Source organism: Callorhinus ursinus, unplaced genomic scaffold, assembly GCF_003265705.2.
Source record: "Callorhinus ursinus isolate GAN/ISIS: 27379988/994484 unplaced genomic scaffold, GSC_fseal_2.0 scaffold48, whole genome shotgun sequence".
NCBI classification, from domain to species: domain Eukaryota; kingdom Metazoa; phylum Chordata; class Mammalia; order Carnivora; family Otariidae; genus Callorhinus; species Callorhinus ursinus.
The window spans coordinates 2,803,029-2,822,545 of record NW_027397110.1 but is presented as its reverse complement, the minus strand read 5'-3'; the positions used below and the strand labels follow the sequence as shown (position 1 = coordinate 2,822,545).

General features: G+C 48.7%; 1 protein-coding gene across 2 annotated transcripts in view; it reads left to right on the top strand.

The window, feature by feature from the left end:
• TBC1D22A (TBC1 domain family member 22A) overlaps window positions 1-19,517 on the top strand; it is a 336,855-nt gene that overhangs the window by 85,275 nt on the left and 232,063 nt on the right. For both annotated transcript variants that reach the window (XM_073882613.1, XM_025881542.2), the window contains 2 exons: window positions 7,657-7,727; window positions 18,118-18,246. In XM_073882613.1, coding sequence (XP_073738714.1) covers window positions 7,657-7,727; window positions 18,118-18,246 — 200 coding nt within the window. The remainder of the gene's footprint in view (window positions 1-7,656; window positions 7,728-18,117; window positions 18,247-19,517) is intronic.

Genomic DNA, 19,517 nt, shown 5'->3' with positions numbered 1-19,517 from the left:
TTGTGCAAGACTGTTGAATCACAGATCTGTACTTCTGAAACCAATAATGCAACATATTTTAAGAAAAAAGGAAAAGAAGAAGATAACAGGAGAGGAAGAAAAGGGGAGTATGTCAGAGGGGGAGACGAACCATGAGAGATGATGGACTCTGAAAAACTGAGGGTTCTAGAGGGTAGGGGGGTGGGGGGATGGGTTAGCCTGGTGACGGGTATTGAGGAGGGCACGTTTTGCATGGTGCACTGGGTGTTATGAACAAACAATGAATCATGGAACACTGCATCAAAAACTAATGATGTAATATATGGTGATTAACATAACAATAAAAAATTAAAAAAAAATTTTTTTTTTGGCCTGAGCCAAAATCATGAGTCCGATGCTTCACCCAGGTGCCCCCTAAAAAAATTTGTAATAAAATAACCTTTAGGGGCACCTGTGTGCCTCAGTTGATTAAGAATGTGAATCTTGATTTCGGCTCAGGTCATGATCTCAGGGTTCTGAGATTCAGCCCCACATCAGGCTCTGCACTCAGTGGGGAGTCTCCTTGAGGATTTCTCTCCCTCTCTCCCTGCCCCGCCCCCTGCTTGCCCTCACACTCTCAAATAAATCAATAAATCTTAAAAAATAATCTTTCACACAAGGAGAGTATCAGGGTCAGATGGTTTTTCTAGCAAATTCTATCGAACATTTAAGGAAGAAATAATACCAATTCCAAAAGCTATCTCAGAAAAGAGAGGAGGGGAAAACCCTTCTCAGCTCATTTTATTAAGGCCCCATAACCCTAATGCGAAAACCTTACAAAGACATTGTGAGGAAAAGAAGCTAGAGACCAATATCCCTGATGAATATAGACAAAAAATTCTTTAAAAATATGTTAGTTGACTTTTGCTTCAACCGTGAAGGATTAGTTGCCAAAGGAATTGCTCTTCTGTTGTGAATAAATAGAAACTTGGACCATGTATGTGAAACAGCTGTTTTCAGGCATTGTGTTACAGACTGTGCAGAACTGTGATCTTTGGGAGAAGGGACATACACAAGGTGAACTTTACATTCACCTCCGCTTGCGCTTGGAAGCAGTTTTCAGGCTGCAGCACGGGGGCTGGGGGTGGGGGGGGGTGGGGGTGGGACAGAAACTGAGACAGATTGTATGGAGCACAATGCTGCAGAGCAGAGTATTCCTTCCACAGAGATAGAGCCCATATACCTGCAGGGGGTCCCATCAAGTCCTTGGTGGAGTGCTGGCCTGTTCATGAGCAGGGTGACAGTCCATGAGGTGGGGGAAAGCACCCCAGGAAGCAGTAAGTTGAATCATCCCCAGAGCTCACAGAGATGTGTCTGCTGGGTGTTGCTGAGTGTTGCTGGCCGTCGCTTGCTGCAGGAACTGGGAACTGGAAAGTACTTCTCTCTATCAGCTGAATGTGGGAGAAACCCTGTGTGCTCACATGAGCACTCTGCAGGGGCCTAATGCTGGAGAAAGCATTCTCCAGAGGAGGTCAGTGCTGAAGAAGACCCAGCACCCACACTCGCTGCAGGAACTGTGGGTCGGAGCCTGGTGAACGAGGCATATGAGAACTTGGGGGAGAACACCCCTTTCTCCTTCAGTGTCCCTCCTTTACTCTGTACTGAAAAGAATGACACCATGCCAGCAGGTCAAGGAGAAGTATTTATAAGACCCAGTTCCATGATTGCAGAGACAATAAATTGATAACTGGCACATCTGGGATTCAATAAAAAAAAAAACACAACAAAACAGGCATGCAATGAGACAGGGAAATATGATCTAGAATCAGAAGAAATAAGAATCATTAGAAACGATAAGATTATAAACAACTTAATAAAAAGATGGTTAAAAGATTTCAAGATAAGCATCATAGAAGATATAGAAATGGCTAGAAAGCGCATGAAAATCTGTTTAATGCTCAACATTATTAGTCATCACAGAATTGGTAATTACAATTATAATGAGATGCCTTTAACACTTACTAGAATGGCTAAAATTAAAGACTGACAGCACTGAATTTTGACCAGGACGTGGAGCAGTTGAAGCTTTTATACATTACTGGTGGGAAGTGTAAAATGGTACAACCATTTTGCAGGATCATGTGGCAGTTTTTTATAAAGGTAGATATGTATCTATCATATGACCCAGCAATTCTACTCCTTCATGTCTGTGTCGTAGAAATGAAAACATAGGCCCACAAAACGTAAGACCATAAGAGTGGTAATAGCTGCTTTATCATAGTAATGAAAGCTTGTGAATAACCCAGCTATCTATGAATATAGAAGCAAATTGTGATATATTCATAGTGTAGATTAGTATTTCTGCTTGTAGGGAATAAACCACTGGTGCAACATTATGACTCTGACATATTATGAGCAAAAGAAGCAGAATACAAGCAAATACATTCTGTATGTACTATTTATGTGAATTTTAAGATCAGGCAGGGATAATCTATGGTGATATCAGAAAGGAATTAACTTGGAGTGGGGGCAAAGAATTACAGAAAAGGGTGATAGAAATGTTCTACATCTTGGTTGGGGGCCTAAATTCCTTTATTGCGTATAAATTATATGTCAGTTAAAAAATATGACCCCCCCCCCGAAAACCACATCTAAAGGGGTAGAGGAAAGAATTGGACATTCTTCTCTCCAGCACTTACTGCCAGGCTATGCAAGGCTCTGCCTCAGAACACAGAAGAAGCAGAATCTTGGCATCTGTCCTGTAGGAACTCATAAAGCACTTCTGGAAGATGAGATCGATGCTCATACATGGCAGTGAAGGTGGGCTTTTAGGTGGGCTGGCCCTAAGTGTTCCTGGCGCTCACAGAAGAGGGAATTGGGTGAGGCCTGGAGTTGTCAGGAAGGCTTCATAGATATGGCAGAGGTTGAGCTGGGCCGGGAAAGTTGGGTAGATTTTTGAAAAGTTGGAGGTAAATTTGGAGACGTCACAGGAACTCTGTAGCTCTGTAGGAACACAGTAGGGTACACAATCAAAAGTATTTCTTCCACTGCCCTTGAACCATTCTCTGAATCCCTCCCCCAAGGCTGGTTGTGCTTCCAGGTTCCAGTATACACTTAGAGAAATACTCATTGTGGGGCACCTGGGTGGCTCAGTTGGTTGAGCATTCCACTCTTGATTTCTGCTCAGGTCACGATCTCAGGGTCCTGAGATTGAGCCCCGTGTTGGGCTCAGCGCTCAGCATGGAGTCTGCTTGTCCCTCTCCCTCTGCTCTGCTCCCCTGTGTGCATGCACTCTTTCTCTCTCATAAATAAAATCTTAAAGAAAAAAAAAAAAAGAAACAGTGCATCTGCACTCTGCTTTCTCTTGTTTGTCTTCACAGACTTATTGCGTATTTACCCAGAAAGGCATCCATTCTTTTCCATGGTGGTGTTATATAGTCCATTGTGTGGATGTAATGGTATTTTAATCATCTCCCTATTAATGGATACTCTGATTGATTTTAGTTTTTCTTATGACAAGGCTTAAGTGAACACCCTATGAGTAACCCCTTGCAAATGTCCCTGTGGAACAGATTTCTTCAAGTGAAGTTGCCTCTCAAATGTCATATACCGTTACAATTTGACCAACAAAGGGGCACCTGGGTGGCTCAGTCGGTTAAGTATCCAACTCTTGGTTTCAGCTTAGGTCCTAATCTTAGGGTCATGAGTTTGAGCCCTGTGTTGGGCTCCATGCTGGGTATGGAGCCTACTTAAAAAAAAAAAAAAAAAAATCGACCAAGGAAAAGTTCTGTTCATATGCACTCTGACCAGATTGTAGGAGAGTGGCTTTTCATCAAAAGTCTCATCAGTACTGGGTATTAGTCATTTAAAATTTTATCTAATTTATGACAGATTTCTTGTTCTAATGATGTAGTTCTTTAATCACTATTGAGAGTAGGTACCTATTTTTGTACATTTATTAGCCATTTCTGGTTCTTCTGTGAATTTTCCATTTTTGTACAGATTGATCATTCTTTTGTATGTGTTCTTTATATACTAGTGATGTTAACCTTTTTGTATTGTATGTTGCATGTATTTTTCAAGTCTGTCATTTTTTAAAGATTTTATTTATTTGGGGGGAGAGAGAGAGAAAGAGAGAGAGAGAGAGAGAGAGAGAGAGCGAGCACACAAGGTGGGGGCAGGAGAGGGAGAAGCAGACTGCCCGCTGAGCAGGGAGCCTGATAAGGGACTTGATCCCCGGACCCTGAGATTGTGACCTGAGCTGAAGGCAGACACTTAACTGACTGAGCCATCCAAGCGCCCCAAGTCTGTCATTTTTTTATTTTTAAAATTATGGTGGTTTTCACCATAGTCATTTCAAACTTTTATGTAGTTAGTTTATTAACCTTATTTATAGTTCTGAGATTTGTGACTTGCCTGGAAGGCCTTTCTCCCATTTGAAAATAGCAAAATATTCCTCTGTATTTTCTTGTAGTATTTTTTATCTTTCTTGCACACATACATACACGCACTCCATTTAGGTCTTTGGATCTTTAATCATTTGGAAATATGTTTTTGTGGTAGGATACATGGTCTGATTTCCTTTTCTGAAAGTAGATGCCATATTGTTTGGACACCATTGGCTGATGGCCCCTTGATTTGAAATGCTGTGGTAATTGTAACTAAGTACAGGTTTGATGTGAACCATTCATCTGTAACATTGATCTCCTTGCTTTAGTCTTGCTCCTAGAACCCCAGGGTCTTAACTTGTCACTCTCTTACACATTTGCTTATCTGGAAATGCAAGTCCTCTCACACTATTCTTTTTGGAAATTTTACTGGCTGTTCTTATGCATTTGCTCTTTCATGTGAGCTTAGTTTCAACTTACCAGGTTTCAGAACACAACAGTATATCCCACTGGGGTTTTATTGGGTTTGCGTTGAACTCAAAGAATTTTTAAGTGGCAGTTGACAGCATCGTCATGTTGAGACTAGATCCACTGGCTCAGGTTTGGTCATGGCTCTTCTTTTCACTGCCACCATCCAAGCCACTGTCCCTTCCACACTGGGCTTCAGAAGCAGCCCATCAAGTGTCTCCTTGTGACCACTGGCCCCTCTGATCCCTCTTCACACTGGGCCAGGGCTTTATGTCAGGTGTTCCCTGAACTTGAGAATATTCCCTTTCCAGCCCCTCTTCCTTCAGTAATTTCTCGTCTGTGGGTCTTTTCTCAGTTGTCATTTCCTCAAGGAAAACTGACCAACTAGGCAGAATTTCCTTCCCACAGTTGTCTTTCCCATCCTTACCCCTTCTCTTGAGTCCAGTTGTCATTCTGCATTTGTTCTGAGTTTTCTGAGCACAGGGCTGCGTGTGCCGTTCCCTCGTGTGGTCCCTCTGCCCTCACTGGACCAGGTGCTCCTTAAATGCTCCTTAGTGCCAGTGAGCTTGGTGTTTTCCTCTGTGTCTTCATGTCTTTAAGGAAAACCTTCACAGTTTGCTTTCCATGGTTGTGTCTGTTTTTTGTTAAGCTTATATCTATAACATTTCCTATTTGTTTTGTTGCTGGTGGGGAAAAGCTGTTGATGTTTGAACATTCTTGAATCTGCCCGTCCTGCTGAACTCAGCCCTCATTGCTGCCTGTCTTGGTTGGCTTCCTCCTCAGGCTGATTGGGTACTGGTTAGGTGCAGCAGCCCCAGCCTCACCTCTGACCCTAACAACCTGCAGAGGAAGCAAGAGATTGTTGCCCCCAAAAGATTTCTGAAGAGCAAGGAGGGGCTTTCTCCTCAGCAGCCCCCAGCTCATTCGCTCTCTTCTCTGGCTCAGGTAGAGTCCCAGGCTCATTGTGGAGTCCCTCCCGGGTGAGGGCGGGGCTCAGCTCTGCACAGCCAATCAGTTCCAACTTCCCCCCGGGCTGACTCCCCTCATTACCGGGGCTGTGGGGAGGTGGTGGGGCGATTGTCACTTTGTATAACCGGGATTCTGCTAGAGAGGCCAAGGGGCAAATAGGCCTGGGGTGAAAGTCTACACTGGACATCCAACAGAATGGTCCTATGACTTTCCCATCAACCCAGTTGAACACTTGGATAAAACTATGAGATGTCCTGACTTGGAGCCATTCTTTTATTCCTGGAGTAAATCGTGTGTACCAGTCTTTGAACATCTGCTTGTGTTTTGATCTGCGAGGATTTTGTTTTAGACTTTTTGTCCATATTCATGAGTGAGATTTGTCTGTGTTACAGGAAGCCCTTTTAGTAATGGAAATTAATAGAGTGGAAAGATTCTGGGATGCAAAGGTCACTTAGTTCCTGGGCCACTGTGGCCACGTCACCTAGCCTCGCTGAGCCTGCTCCTCACTGGCATGGTGGGGACAGCCCTGATGGACTCGGGCTGCCGTAAGGAGCAAATAGTACCCATGAAAGCAACTGCTTCATGCTAACGTGGCACAGACTCAGAACTCTGTCCCATATGTACATTCAAGGCACTGTGTTTGTGAGTTTCTTCCATGAGGAGACAGGTTTGGAGAATGCTAACAGTGGAGATTTCTCTCGGCTTTCTTCATATAAACCATCATCAGAAAACCAGCCTTGTGCAGGAGGAGAGGCCCTGGGAACATGACGGTAAACATTACATTATTGGTGTTCGGATATTAGGTTCCTGCTTTTCATAATATCCTCAGGGTGCAGGGGAAGATTCGATATTTTCTGAGATTCTGCTGTAAAGTGCAAGTTATTGCTGGTACCGTCACCCAATTATTCTGTACTTATTTTACTTAGACTGTAGTAATTGGAAAAAGATTAGATGTCAGGACTTTGTATTTTGTTGATTATATTACCAGAGCCTCTTTAATCGTTTCTTTTATTCCTAATATTAATCATGAGCTCCTAGCTGTTACGAGAAGAGCCTGATGGTGGATTCCTAACTTAAAGGAAAGAAAGAATTACTTCAGTTTCCGTGGGATTGACTGAGTGTTGATACACCTGCAAATTGAAACATGTTCTCTCGCTGTTCGGGGCGTGTGGCTGTGACACTGGGGAGACGCAGAAGGTCCAACGGACCTCAGGGGCTGGTCTCCTCCCCACCCGCTGCCCCCTCAGTCTCTGCTGTGCCCTCTCCCGCCCCCTGTGACCGCCCGCCCGTGGGTATTTGTGGAGGCAGCAGCGACTGTCGTAGTCTGCCTTGAAGGACGTGGCTGCCCCCTTGATGAGTGCTCTGTGGACGCAAGCTTGTCTCTGCGACACTGTCTCTTTCAGAGCAGTCCTGAGCAAAGCACCTCATGTCCGTAAGCAGTGAATGGTGAGAGGGAGAAAGTGTGCAGGAGAGAAGGGAGCGCCGGGCGGGTGGCAGAGGTGGGGACGGGTGTCGGTGGGGGACTGAGGGAGGGAGGGAGGGGGCGTGTGGAGGGGCCTCAGCTGCTCCAGGGAGGAAGGTGGGTGGTGCCCCACCTGTCCCAGGGTGGCTCTGGGGACGCTTGCCATGCATTTAGCAAACGTGTACTCTGTGCGGCTTAAATGTAGACACTTAGCTTTGCCGGAGCGGAGGTCACTCAGCGTCTCTCGTATATTGAGAACAATCAGTATCTGAAATCTTTCTCACTTAGGTTCACTCTGGTTTCATTTATGGGGCCCCCCTCCCCCCAGGAACACTGACGAAATAGGTCAAGGCCCTGCGGGGAGTTCCCTGTTTGTAAAGCCTGTTTTCTTTGTCTCTTTGTTGTCCACAGAGGAATTACGGAAGTTGAGCTGGTCCGGAATCCCTAAGCCGGTTCGTCCAATGACCTGGAAGCTGCTCTCAGTAAGTCTTGGGGGGCCTGCTCACCAGTGCTGCCTGGCCCAGAGCGTGGCCCCGAGTGTGGCCCGGAGCGTGGCCCATCAGCCATGGCCAGGCACGCGCCTTGTCTTTGTGGCAGTGATCTGGGCCTTTGCCTGAGCTAAGGTGACATTTTCCATCTTTTGCTTCATTACAAGCTTGGTTTGACAAGGCTGGCAGAAAATGAGCTTAAGTAATTATTTATGACAGCTGTATTCTTTTCCTCTGGTTTTATTATTCTAGAAATCTTTGTAATATTTTCAAACCTGTGATACAGAAAGGATCCATCATAGAAGACTATTTCAATTCTTAGGAATTCATCACAGTGAAATATGTTTGACCATTTTTTTTTTTAATGTACTTTAGTAGTGATGTAAGGGGGAGAAAGTGATTCTAAAAGTATCTGTGTTTCCTTGATGGAGGCTGGGGTTCTGGTGCCTCACCCCTGGTTCTAAACTGCCCACCTGTGGAGACTGCTGGAGAAGATGAGGTGGGCGGGGTGGAGCGGCCGTCGGCACTCGCTCTGGTACTTCACTCGGGTTAATATCTGAAGTGAGCTTGGCCCTGCTGAAAACTTGGGAGCAGTTTATAGACCAGTTTTTTTCTCTTTCCCTTTTTAAATTATTTTTGGAGCTAAATCAGTAGGGAACTCTAAGTGTTTACTCTAAATTGGGTCTGACTTTCAGTATTTAAAAGACTCTTTCTTGCTAATGAGTCTTAATAAATTTACAGCTTAGTACCTCGTAATCCTAAATGCAGATGCCACTCTCAACAGTGAATCTTTATTGATTAAATATTCTCTTGCAATTAAAATTAGACCTGCTACAATTGCTTATGTTTCTGTTTTGTGTCTGTTATTTTAAGCATTTGTATCTGCTTTTCCAAATGTCCTGTACAATAGGTTACAAGCTTTTTAGATTGAACTGTAGGAAGTTTGGACGATACTATGTTTAAGACTTTATAGTGCAGTTTTATATTTATGGAGGTTGCGCTGCCTCTGGGTAGAAGGCCTTCCTGAATGGTTTTGTCCCATTCCTTTCCGCTGGTTCTCGGTCTGTGTGCATTGTAGCTGAGCTACCCTGTGTGTGATGCCCAGTGGCTGGCTGGGCAAGTGTGTGACCTGGGATTCAGTGGGCACTGGAGCAGAAGGGGGAGGAGATAGATGCTCCACTTTGTTGCTTTGAATGGGAGGGAGGGTGTAGGTGGGTTGAGTCTGTAACCAGGAATGTTGGGAATACAAGGGAAAGAGTATCTGGGCGTCTCAGATCCATGTATTTGTGTAACCGTTAACTGACTGCAGGGACCCCTTGCCTGGAGAGAGAGATGAATCAGATCCTAGCCCTCCCTGTTAGGAGGGGCTGGGTCAGGTCAGGGCTGCAGGACAGTCTGGGATCACACACAGTGGGATGTGTGGGATGCAGGCAGGAAGGAACGGGCAGCCGCAGAGCAGGGGCATGTGTGCCAGGCTGGGCTTCCCTTTCCCAGGGTCTGCAGGTGCTGCAAGGTGGGAGGCTGGGGACTGGGAAGGACAGAGACGAACTTGGCAGTTCTGGACCTCTTTAGGCTTGGGTTGACGGATGAGTTAAAAAAAAGTGTTGGGGTCAGTGAGCAAAGCCTGTCTTTCCAAAGTGGCGGAGGGTGGGGGCACCAAGAAAGGGAGGGGCGGTTCCAGGGCAGTGCAGACTCCTGTGGATGGCAGACCAGGCTTCTTGGTGAAGGTGGGGTGTTTCTGGAGCAACCTGAGGGATGTGTCAGTGTCCTTGGGTTGGGGAGACGGGGAGGGCGTACGGCCTATGGGATGCAGCTCGGTTTGGACGAGCGGGAGCCCAGGTGAGCTGGCTCCCTAGGAATGGCGGGCAGACTGCTTGGATTAGGGAGGGGGTGGCTGGGGACCAGGAGCAGGCCACGATGTGAAGGACTTCAGTGAAGGGTGAGGAGGCTGTTTCTGGAGCGGGAAATCCGGGAGCCTCTTGAATGGTCTTTTGGTTGGTGCCTTCATTTATTTGATCAGTGTTTCTCCAGCACTTTCTGTGTCTCTGGCTCTGTGTTTGTCACGGGGAGATAAGAAGGCAGAAGAACCAAGTCGCTGTCCCTCATGCGGCCTGCACAAAGAGAGGGGGTCCCTGCCTTCCTCTGTCTGCCCCAGGACAGACTGGGGTCTCACCATGGGAAGGAGCCCATTCTCTCAGAAGTCTGCGCCCCAGGGCACTGCTCACCCTGTGTCTCTTCCTGTACACTTCTGCTTCTTTAACAGCATCTGTTGAGTGCTTGCTGTGTGCCAGGCTGTGCACACGTGTGGGATCCCTGCAGAAGCGGTGATCTCTGAATGCGGGGTTGTAGGAACAGATAGACCAGTATCGCGACCAGGGTCTGGCACCAGGAGGAAGAATGTGCTGTGCTGCTCTGGGTGCCCGTCAGAAGGAGGAGGCGGGCAGCCAAGACAGGGAAAACTGGGCAGGGGAGGAGGGCCTAGAGGCTGCAGGGGCAGGTGGGCGGGACTCAGGCTGCTGGAGTAGGAAACTGGGTGGTCCGTTGGCGCTGTGCTCACTCATCATTCAGGGCACATGTGCTCATCATGCCTTCGCTATGCTCTGGTCCCGTGCTGGCAAGCAGTAACGTCATCCCAGCCTTCAGGTGTCCCCAGATAGCCCAGGGAGACAGGCCCATGCACATTCTGTATGCCCTTGGGGGAAGGATGGGCTCTGGGCATCCAGGGGCAGGGAACCCACCAGGTTGAGGGGTGCTGGTCAAACATGAGAATGGACGGGGGGAAGGAGGTCAGAATGGTGGGGACCATCATCTCCTATCCCCTAAACGCTGACCCAGGAGCTACCTTATGAGTCTCTCCTTCTCTCCTGGTTACTGTAATGGAAGATTTGGGGAGCACCGTGAAGGATGCCAATCACTTATTTCTGATGTGGTGAGTGTTTCCCACACGTCTGCCCTTTGCAAGTGCTAGGTCACAAAAGAGTCTTGGAAAATGCTGGGGAGAAAACCCGGCAGGCACTTCAGGGTCATGGGCAGGAGAAGGGTCCCCCAAGTTTAGGCCACCTCTCAGTCACTCTGAATCCAAGGCTTCACGTGCCACTCTCCTGGGAAGCTTTTGTAGATATTGGTGTCTAGGCCCACCAAGCCAGTTGGAGCCTTGGGGTAAACTGAGGCATCAGGGTTTGTACCAATTGCAGCCTGCCCTAGGCTGGGCAGGGGTGGGGGCGGGGGCAGCAACGGCATGGGGGCTTTGGGCTTTGGGCTGTCCTCTTGACCTCTTGGGTGCACGTTAGTGGTACCGGGGAGCCGGGGAACTGCCAATCTCGGGTCCCCAGGGATTCTCCCTTGTGCCCCGGGTGGAGGCAGCTGCTCTAGGATGTATGGGTTCCACGTGGGACAGGGCAGGGCACGCACGGACCAGCTAGGAGACAGGACCCACTGAAGGCCGTACAGCTGGGCCAGGGTGCCTGGGCTTGACCGACAGCGTGCTGTCCCAGAGGCTCAGCCGAGCGGGTGGGGTGGGGTGGCTGGGCCCAGCACTTCGCTTCCGGGACCCTGAACCCAGGACCGAGGAGAATCTGTCATTTGTCCGGTTGAAAAAGACAGCTGAAGCTGCACTTGAGTGTGAATGTACTTCAAGACCTGGCAAACTAATGACTTTTTCCCCTAGTCTGTTCACGATTTGTCATTAACGTGATCCCGGTGGTCTGTTGAAGAGCACTATTCTTAATGGATGAGTAGGAAATGCTCCTTTAATGAAGAAAGATGGGAAACTTGGCTCCTGTCATTTACGGAAGACTAACATATACTCTAGTCCAGAACATATCGTTAAACCACCATTAATGCGATTTAACATTTAAATTCCCTGCAAGCACAGCAGTAACTTTTTAAAAATGAGCACTGTAGAAAATCGTATTTTTGGCTCATTTTTTAATAACTACTTCAGAAACATTGAACAATAATTAAACACGTAACATTTATGCTGGTGAGCAGAATGGTTAAGAGTGATCAGTGAGGCGCTGGCATCACCCTTTTTTCTCGTGGCGTGTCAAGGTAGGATCGCACGTGAACCCACGGGAGGGAGCCACTGGATGCGTGTGTCACGGGGACAATTTTGATAGAAGTATATGCAGGTATAATTGTTTTACATTTATGATTAGTGTTTTTATAGCATGCTAATATGGCAATTAAGTTTTCTGTAGTTCTGTCATTTAAAATTCATTGCATACTTGCATATGTTTCGTTTGCATAATTTCCAGGCTGGCTTAATTATCTGAAGGCCCCAACTTGCACATGTGTTTTCCTTTAGGGATGGGAGTGTCAGGAGTGTGTGTGGGGGGGCTTTTTATTGCCTCTGTTCCTGTTATGACATCCTGGCCTTTTAGAATTTCTCTTTTAATAAGTGAAGTTAAAATCTGGGAGTGGGGAGAAGGTGTGAGCCCTCGTTCTCGGTCACTAAGAAGCCTGTGGTGGTACCGCGTGTGACGGATGGAAGGCCGCCCACACCGTTCCCTGGCTCATAACCCTCGTTGCTCCACTGCCCTGGATGGAAGGCCAGCTCTGGCCTGGCCCACAGGGACCCCCACCGGCCGCTGCACACACATTCCCACTCCTCACCTCCCACGTGCTCTGGCCTTGCCGAACGGCAGCCTGGACATGCTGCCCGGTGTGCTCGACGCAGGCGTGTGACCTTTCTCAGGGCCTCTGCTCTGTTTCTCCCTCTGCACCACTGTGTTCTCCAACAGCAGGGCTGACTCCAAACCAATCCAAAGCTGGCCCAGAACCGTGTGCTGATACTTAACTTGTCACGCAGTAGCTCAGACCTCTTCCTCCCTGGGCCCCCAGGGCTGGGGCCCTCCTGGGGTATGGTGGTCCCGCTGCACAGCACGGTATCATCAGCACAGTATCATTCATTTGTTTGGCAAGTCTGCACTGAGTATCCGTGGTGTGCCCCTCGGGACTCTGAATGTGGGGGGTTTGCGGGGGTGGAGATATCCTGAGCACAGGGCAAGACCTCCTGCCCTGCTGGAGTTCGGAGCTCAGAGCTCCAGGTCTAGTGGGCAGAGGCAGGGTGAGCCAAGTCCACGCATCTGACCGGCTCTGAGAACCACCTGGAGTGGGGGGGAGATGCTGAGGTCAGAGTGGTGACTCGGAGGAGGGAGTGCAGGTGTCTGGGGGAGTGTGCGCTCCAGGCTGGTGCATGCTTGGAAGAGACGTGAATTGATTGCAGGGCCTGTGCCCACAGGTTGCCGTGCAGGGAGCTGAGCTCCAGGGATGTGCACACAAGCCGTGGCAACAAGTAGTTCGTCTACTCTGATGCTGCAGGGGCGGGGGAGGCGCTCAGAAGTCAGTGTGCTTGTGGGAAGGCCGCCGTGGCCCTCACGCGCAGGCTGGAGGAGATCAGAGGCCAGCCCTGGTGCCGAGGTCAGGGGCCGCTCGGCCTCCGCGGCCTGGGGACTCAGGCGGCTCCGTGTCAGCTGCCCCGCTCTGCCTGCTGGCGCCCACCAGCCTGCTGAGCCCTGTGTGCAGGCGGGAGTCTCGGCCCAGGGAACGGGCGTTCAGAGAGAGGCCCCGAACTGGGGAGCCAGAGGGGCTGGTGGCAGAGCGGGGAGGGTGTCCGCCTCTGGGCAGGGGCATGATCAGAAGCCTTGGCAGCTTCCGGAGCTCAGTGTGAGGCAGCGCGCAGGGACTCTGCCTCCTGGTGCTGAGCCCAGGGTGCGAGGGTGCGAGGGTCTGGGGGCCCGGGACACACGCAGAGCTCAGTGAACAGGGTGTGTGTGTGTGTAGATGGCTCCCTAGGGCGGGGACTTGTTCCCTGAGTTTCTGTGAATTGAGCCAGCTGCCCCTGAAGAGGGCTGGCTGCACCGTGCCCTCTGGCCCCATAACCCTGGGCTCACTAAGGAAACTCCTGAGGCTTTCCCTCTTCTGTAAATGGAATAATGACCGCATGTCCACTGAGCAGGATTCAAGGCAGTGCTGTGTGTAGCCCGGTGCCCAGTGAGCAGCCTGCTTCCTCAGCCTGTGGCTGTGGCAACTTGTGTTTTTCCAGGAGATGACGGGGACTGGAAGTCGGCAGTAAGGTCAGATGGTTGTGGTGGATCCTGGTGGTTCCCAAACCGATGGTCTGTGAAGGCATCTCCGACGTGAGGAAGCAGTGTCAGGTCTCACCAGCCCCGGGAGTGGTCGGCCCCCCAGCAGGGGCAGGGCTGGGTACCTGACAGAGTGCCTTGTGCGGGGTGATGCCCCGGTGTACTCTGGATGGTGCTGGCTGCAGAGGTCTGATCGTGGGGGTGCTGGCTCCACAGGAGAACACTGCTTCACCACAGTGGGGAGCCGGGCATGGCTTTAAAGTGAAATGTGTAGGCACGGGATGCTGGATAAAGGAAATTTTCTTACAAAGGAATGAGAAAGACTAATCATAAAAGATTAATAAAAGGGGCTCTCTTAAAGTTAGGAACTTGTCTTCATCAAAAGACATCATTAATGGGCAAGGGGGGAGGAGGAGACGCTCACAGAGGACTCACGTGCAGACAATACAGTAGACACCTACAGTGGAGCACGGGCAAGGCGGGGGTGACCCCATAGAAACGGGGCTACACTTGTACACGCATTGCACAGCTGAGGACACGCAACGGCACCTGTCAGTCTTCTGGGAAATGCAGATTAAAGCCACCGTCTGACAGACCTCGCAGGCCCATTGGGATGGCTAAGATGAGGGTGGACAGCACCAAGTGTTGGCAAGGATGTGGAACAGTGGGTGCTTGTGAGTGCTTTCACTCTGGAAAATTCTGCAGGAGGTCTGTGAAATGGAGGTGCAGCCAGGGGTCGCCCTCCTCGGTACCTCCCTGACGAGATGCACACCACGTGCCACAAAGGACAGGAACAGGAGTGTTTATAACAGAGAGAGGTGCAACCCACATGTCTGTCAACAGAATGGGTTTGGTACGTGGGAACACGTGACAATGAAAAGCACCTACTCTTCACATGTCACAAGAACGAATGACTTCTTCAAATGTAATGTTTAAGCAGCCAGACGGAAAAAATGATTGCATTTATATAAAGTTCAGAAAAAGGCATAATTTACCCCAGTGTTAGCAGTCAGAGATCTAGCTCCAGGGAGGAGGTGAAGGATGGTGATTGGGAGGCTCCCAAGGGGCCTCGAGATGGGGTCACTTTGTGGTAATTCTGCACACATTTTTGGTGAGTGTGTGCACACACATTCTGTTTCAATACGTGTTTATTAAGAAGAAGCTTAACTCGTATGACCCAAATGAGTTAAAGCAAATGTGTGCGAGAGTGTAATTGATAACAGAATAGATGCTCATGGAAACGCCTTCCGAAAAGAAAGGGAACAGAGGCACTCACCCAACAGAAAAGCTGTAGCTGGATTCAGGCCCACCTCATCGTCAAGGCTGGCAACCCTCTGAGCTCAGCGCTCCTTCCACTTGGCTCTTCACGGTGCACCTGCAGCCCGTGGTTCTCCCGCATGGTCGCAGGGTGGCTGCCACAGCTCCAGTCTCTGCACATCCTCTTTTATTGGTATTATTATTAAAAGACTTAATTACTTATTAGAGAGAGAGAGCGCGCGCATGTGTACACAAGCAGGAGGGGCAGAGGAAGATTCTCAAGCAGACTCCCTGCTGAGTGCAGAGCCTGATGAGGGACCTGATCCCAGGACCCTGAGATCATGACCTGAGCCGAAATCAAGTCAGATGCTCAACCAGCTGAGCCACCCAGGTGCCCCAGATGTGGGGGAGTTTTAAAAGGCAGAAAGTACCATATAGGTTATATTTGTTCAACCATTCACTTACTTGCTCATACATAAATTCACTTAATAAAAAGTTGACTGCCACGTGGCTGGCACACTGAGGGGCTGGTTCTGACGGAGTCTCTTGCCAGGTGCTGCTGGAGCTCGGCGTGGCCAGCCCACCTCCGGTGTCGGGCTAAGCCTCCTGAGGAAGAGTTATCATCAAAGAGATGCTTGAGGGATGAGCAGGAGGTAGCCAGGTCAAGCTTTAAAACATCTAGGGAAGAAACAAGGAGAGAATCTTTCTTATATAGAAAAGAAGAAGGACTAAATATAAAAGAAAAACTTTGAAAACTCCTGCTGTTTGAGACAAAAAGGCCACAGATTAGGAGAATATAATCATAATATGTATATTATGTGTCTAGACACAAAAATTCTGTCTAGAATAGAGAACCATAAAACTCACTAGAAGGACAAACAACTGGATTTAAAAAATGGGCAAAAGATTTGAACAGACCCTTCACCAAAGAAGAGAAGCAGTGGCAAATGGGTGCGTGAGATGGTCCTCATTCATTTAGAGCCACTTAGTAGAATGGCTGATTGTTTTTTGAAGATTTTTTTTTAAAGAGATCTTTTTTAAAGATTTTATTATTTTTTATTTTTTACATTTTTTTGGGTAAAAGAGTCTTCCTTTTTATTTTTTTCCCCCAAATTTTTAAAAAAATTCTAGTAGTTAACATATAGTGTAATATTGGTCTTGGGAGTAGAATTCAGTGTTTTATCATTTACATTCAACAGCCAGTGCGCATCCCAGCAAGTGCCCTCCTCCCTCCCCATCTCCCGTCTAGCCCACCCCCACTCTCCTCCCTCCGTTAGCCCTGTTTGTTCTCTGTTGTTAAGAATCTCTCTCTCTCTCTCTCTCTCTCTTTTTAAAGATTTTGAGAGGGAGAGCACAAGCAAGGGAAGGGGCAGAGGCAGAGGGAGAAGCAGGCTCCCCCCTGGGCAGGGAGCCAGATGCGGGGTTCGATCCCAGGACCCTGGGATCATGACCTGAGCTGAACGCAGATGCTTAACCGACTGAGCCACCCAGGCGCCCCTGTTAAGTGTCTCTTATGGTTTGCTTCCCTCTTCCCCCCGCTTCCTATGTGTTCATCTGTTTTGTTTCCTGTTGGAAACATATTCCACATATAACTGAAATCATATGGTATTTGTCTGTAAAGATTTTATTTATTTTTTAAAGTAATCTCTACACCCAACACGGGGCTTGAACTGACAACTCCGAGATCAAGAGATGCATGCTCCCCTGACTGAGCCAGCCAAGCACCCCCAGGACGGCTAATATTTAAAGAAGGACAATACTAAGTGTCAGGGAGGGTGTGGAGCATTTGAGATTCTCAGACGCGCTGTTAGTTGGAATGTGAAACCGTACGATCACTCTGTGGAAGGTCTGGCAGTTTCTTAGGAAGCGAAACATGCACCTGCACAGTGAGCCAGTAAGTCCACCCCTAGGTGTGGAACCATGAGAAATCAAAGTGCATAGCCATAAAACCCTCGTACTAGAATATTTGTAACAAGCTTTATTCATAATAGCCCCAAACTAGCACCAGCCCCGATGGTCAGTAACCAGAGTATGGCCCGGCCAAGTGCCCCGTCCGTACCGCGGAATACTGCTCCCTAAGCCAAGGAAGTAACTGCTGGCTCACACTTCAGTTCAGATGAATCACAAAGACCGTGAGGCTGAGTGAAAACCAAGCGTGGGTCCCCAAAGGATTCTGTGTGCCTGACGTTCTAGGCCAGGCCTCAGTGCTTCCTGGTGAGGGGGCGAGCAGCTCCCCGGACTCTCCAGTTGTGAGTGTGGGGATGGACTGCTGCGGGCACAGGGAGGGTTTTGGGGTGATAGAAATGCTCTGTCGCTTCACTGGGGTAGCAGTTACACAGCTGTGGACGCTCATCCAGGGTCACAGAACTATTTACTTAAAAGCGGCACATTTTATATGTGACATGTCAATGTTGATTTAAAAGGAGAAACAAAGAAATAAAAAGCATATAAAACACCAAGCAGTGTGGCCCTGAGTCTGGGCTCTTCATGACCACCCGGACCTGCCCAGCCCTTCTGGATTTGAGTTCACTTTATGTACTGGGGCTGCACTGCCAGGCGCCCAGCGGTCTCTGCAGAGAGGGGAACATTTGCATAGGTGACAGTCTGTACATGTGTGCGTGTATGCGTATTACATACACACGTACGCATACAGGCCTCTGTTGTGTGTACATGTGAGCGTGCACATGCACACGTGTGTTCTGTTGTCATAAGACCTGCCGACTTCTGAATCCTTTGAGGCACACGAGGCATTTAGAGAGCTAGGGGCTCCTCTCAGTCCTGCTCTGGAAGAGCACGAAGGACCAGCCTGCCAGAGGCTGCAGTCTGGCTCCCACCCTGTGGCCGTGAGTCCCTGGTGGCTGGCCTGGCGAAGGCTGCGTGTGTCCGAGCCTCAGAGGCCAGCCAGCTGATTTCCTTGATGTCTGTTTCTGTTTTCACAGCTCATTATGCTCCCCCGTGTCCAATTTCAGAATCCCATTTCAGAATGGTGAATCCAGCGTTAACCATATACACTTTTTGTTTTTGTTCTTTTTCTCACACAGGGTTACCTTCCTGCCAATGTGGACCGAAGACCAGCCACTCTCCAGAGAAAACAGAAAGAGTATTTTGCTTTTATTGAGCACTATTACGACTCTCGGAATGATGATGTTCACCAGGACACCTACAGGCAGGTGAGCTCCTCTCCCCTGTTTCATGTTCTGTGAAGAACTTTAACTTGGTGATGATTGGTAGGAGGGAGTGTTCTCTCTTGCGTGTCCCAAACTGGGTCACAGATTAGTGTGTTCTAATAACTAAACTTGAGAATAAATAACAGTATGCTTTTAATAATAGTATTGCCATAACCATAATAATAGTACGCTCATGTACGGCTCCTTCTACGAAAGTGAAAAGGTTGTTTTTAATTGGTTACAAAAGGAAGCCTAAGATCCTTTGCCAGGGCCCGAAGACCTGGCTCAGGAGTGGGGGTTACCTCTTGGCTCAGTGAGCTGCCGTCTGACTTGAAGGCTCGGGAGCAGGCATTGGCTGCTGGGCCGATCAGAGGAGAGTCTCTGTGGGCTGCGTGGGCGCGGGGCCCCCTGGGGCACTGGGGGACGGGATTTGGATGGACAAGAGCTGTGCTCGTCAGCTGGATTCGGGGGCACACAGCTCAGTCCATAGCAACACGTGTGGCCACTTTATCGTTTCTGCTGTTTAGTTTAATACAAAATGGGTATCATTATGGCTTCTTGAACAGTCCATTGACAAGATGGTGTATATAATGGGAAAAGTACTTAAAATTGATTTACAGTTCACAATACATTCAGAATTTGCTATTAGCTTTTTGAGGGCTTTGTAATTCTGTCTTTGTAATATGTGAGAATTCAGAATGCTTTGTGCTGCATTCATTCATTCTCTTACTTATTTTTGTGCTGCATTTAAACAAAAAGGTCATTCTTAACTGGTAGCCCTGCCTCCTGTTTCTGAAATCAACTTCTGACTTTCCTGAGACTTGTCAGTACTGGATATTTCCTTTTGGAAATCCTTCTTCTAGGTGAAGGAGCCTTGCCGAATTTTTCTGCCTCAAATGTGGGCTATCCACGTCTCTCTGTCATTTCGGTATAGATCTGTTAGAAAGCTCCAAACACAGGCCTTCCCTCTGACTGATCACCAGAGGTTCTTTAAGGTAGGTTAATGGATTCTGGGGGAATATCTTCCTCATGGATGGGATGCAGTGGAGCTCGGAGGATTGTCCTGCTTGACAGTGAGGACCCAGAAGAGGGCAGGAACCCGCTTCTGTTGCCTCCTGGGGCGGGACCCTCAGCCTTGGGGCCCTCTGCCTCTGGCTCATCCTCTGCCTCGGGGCCCTCAGCCTCGGGGCCTCTGCCTCTGGCTCATCCTCTGCCTCAGGGCCCTCAGCCTCTGGCTCATCCTCAGCCTCGGGGCCCTCTGCCTCTGGCTCATC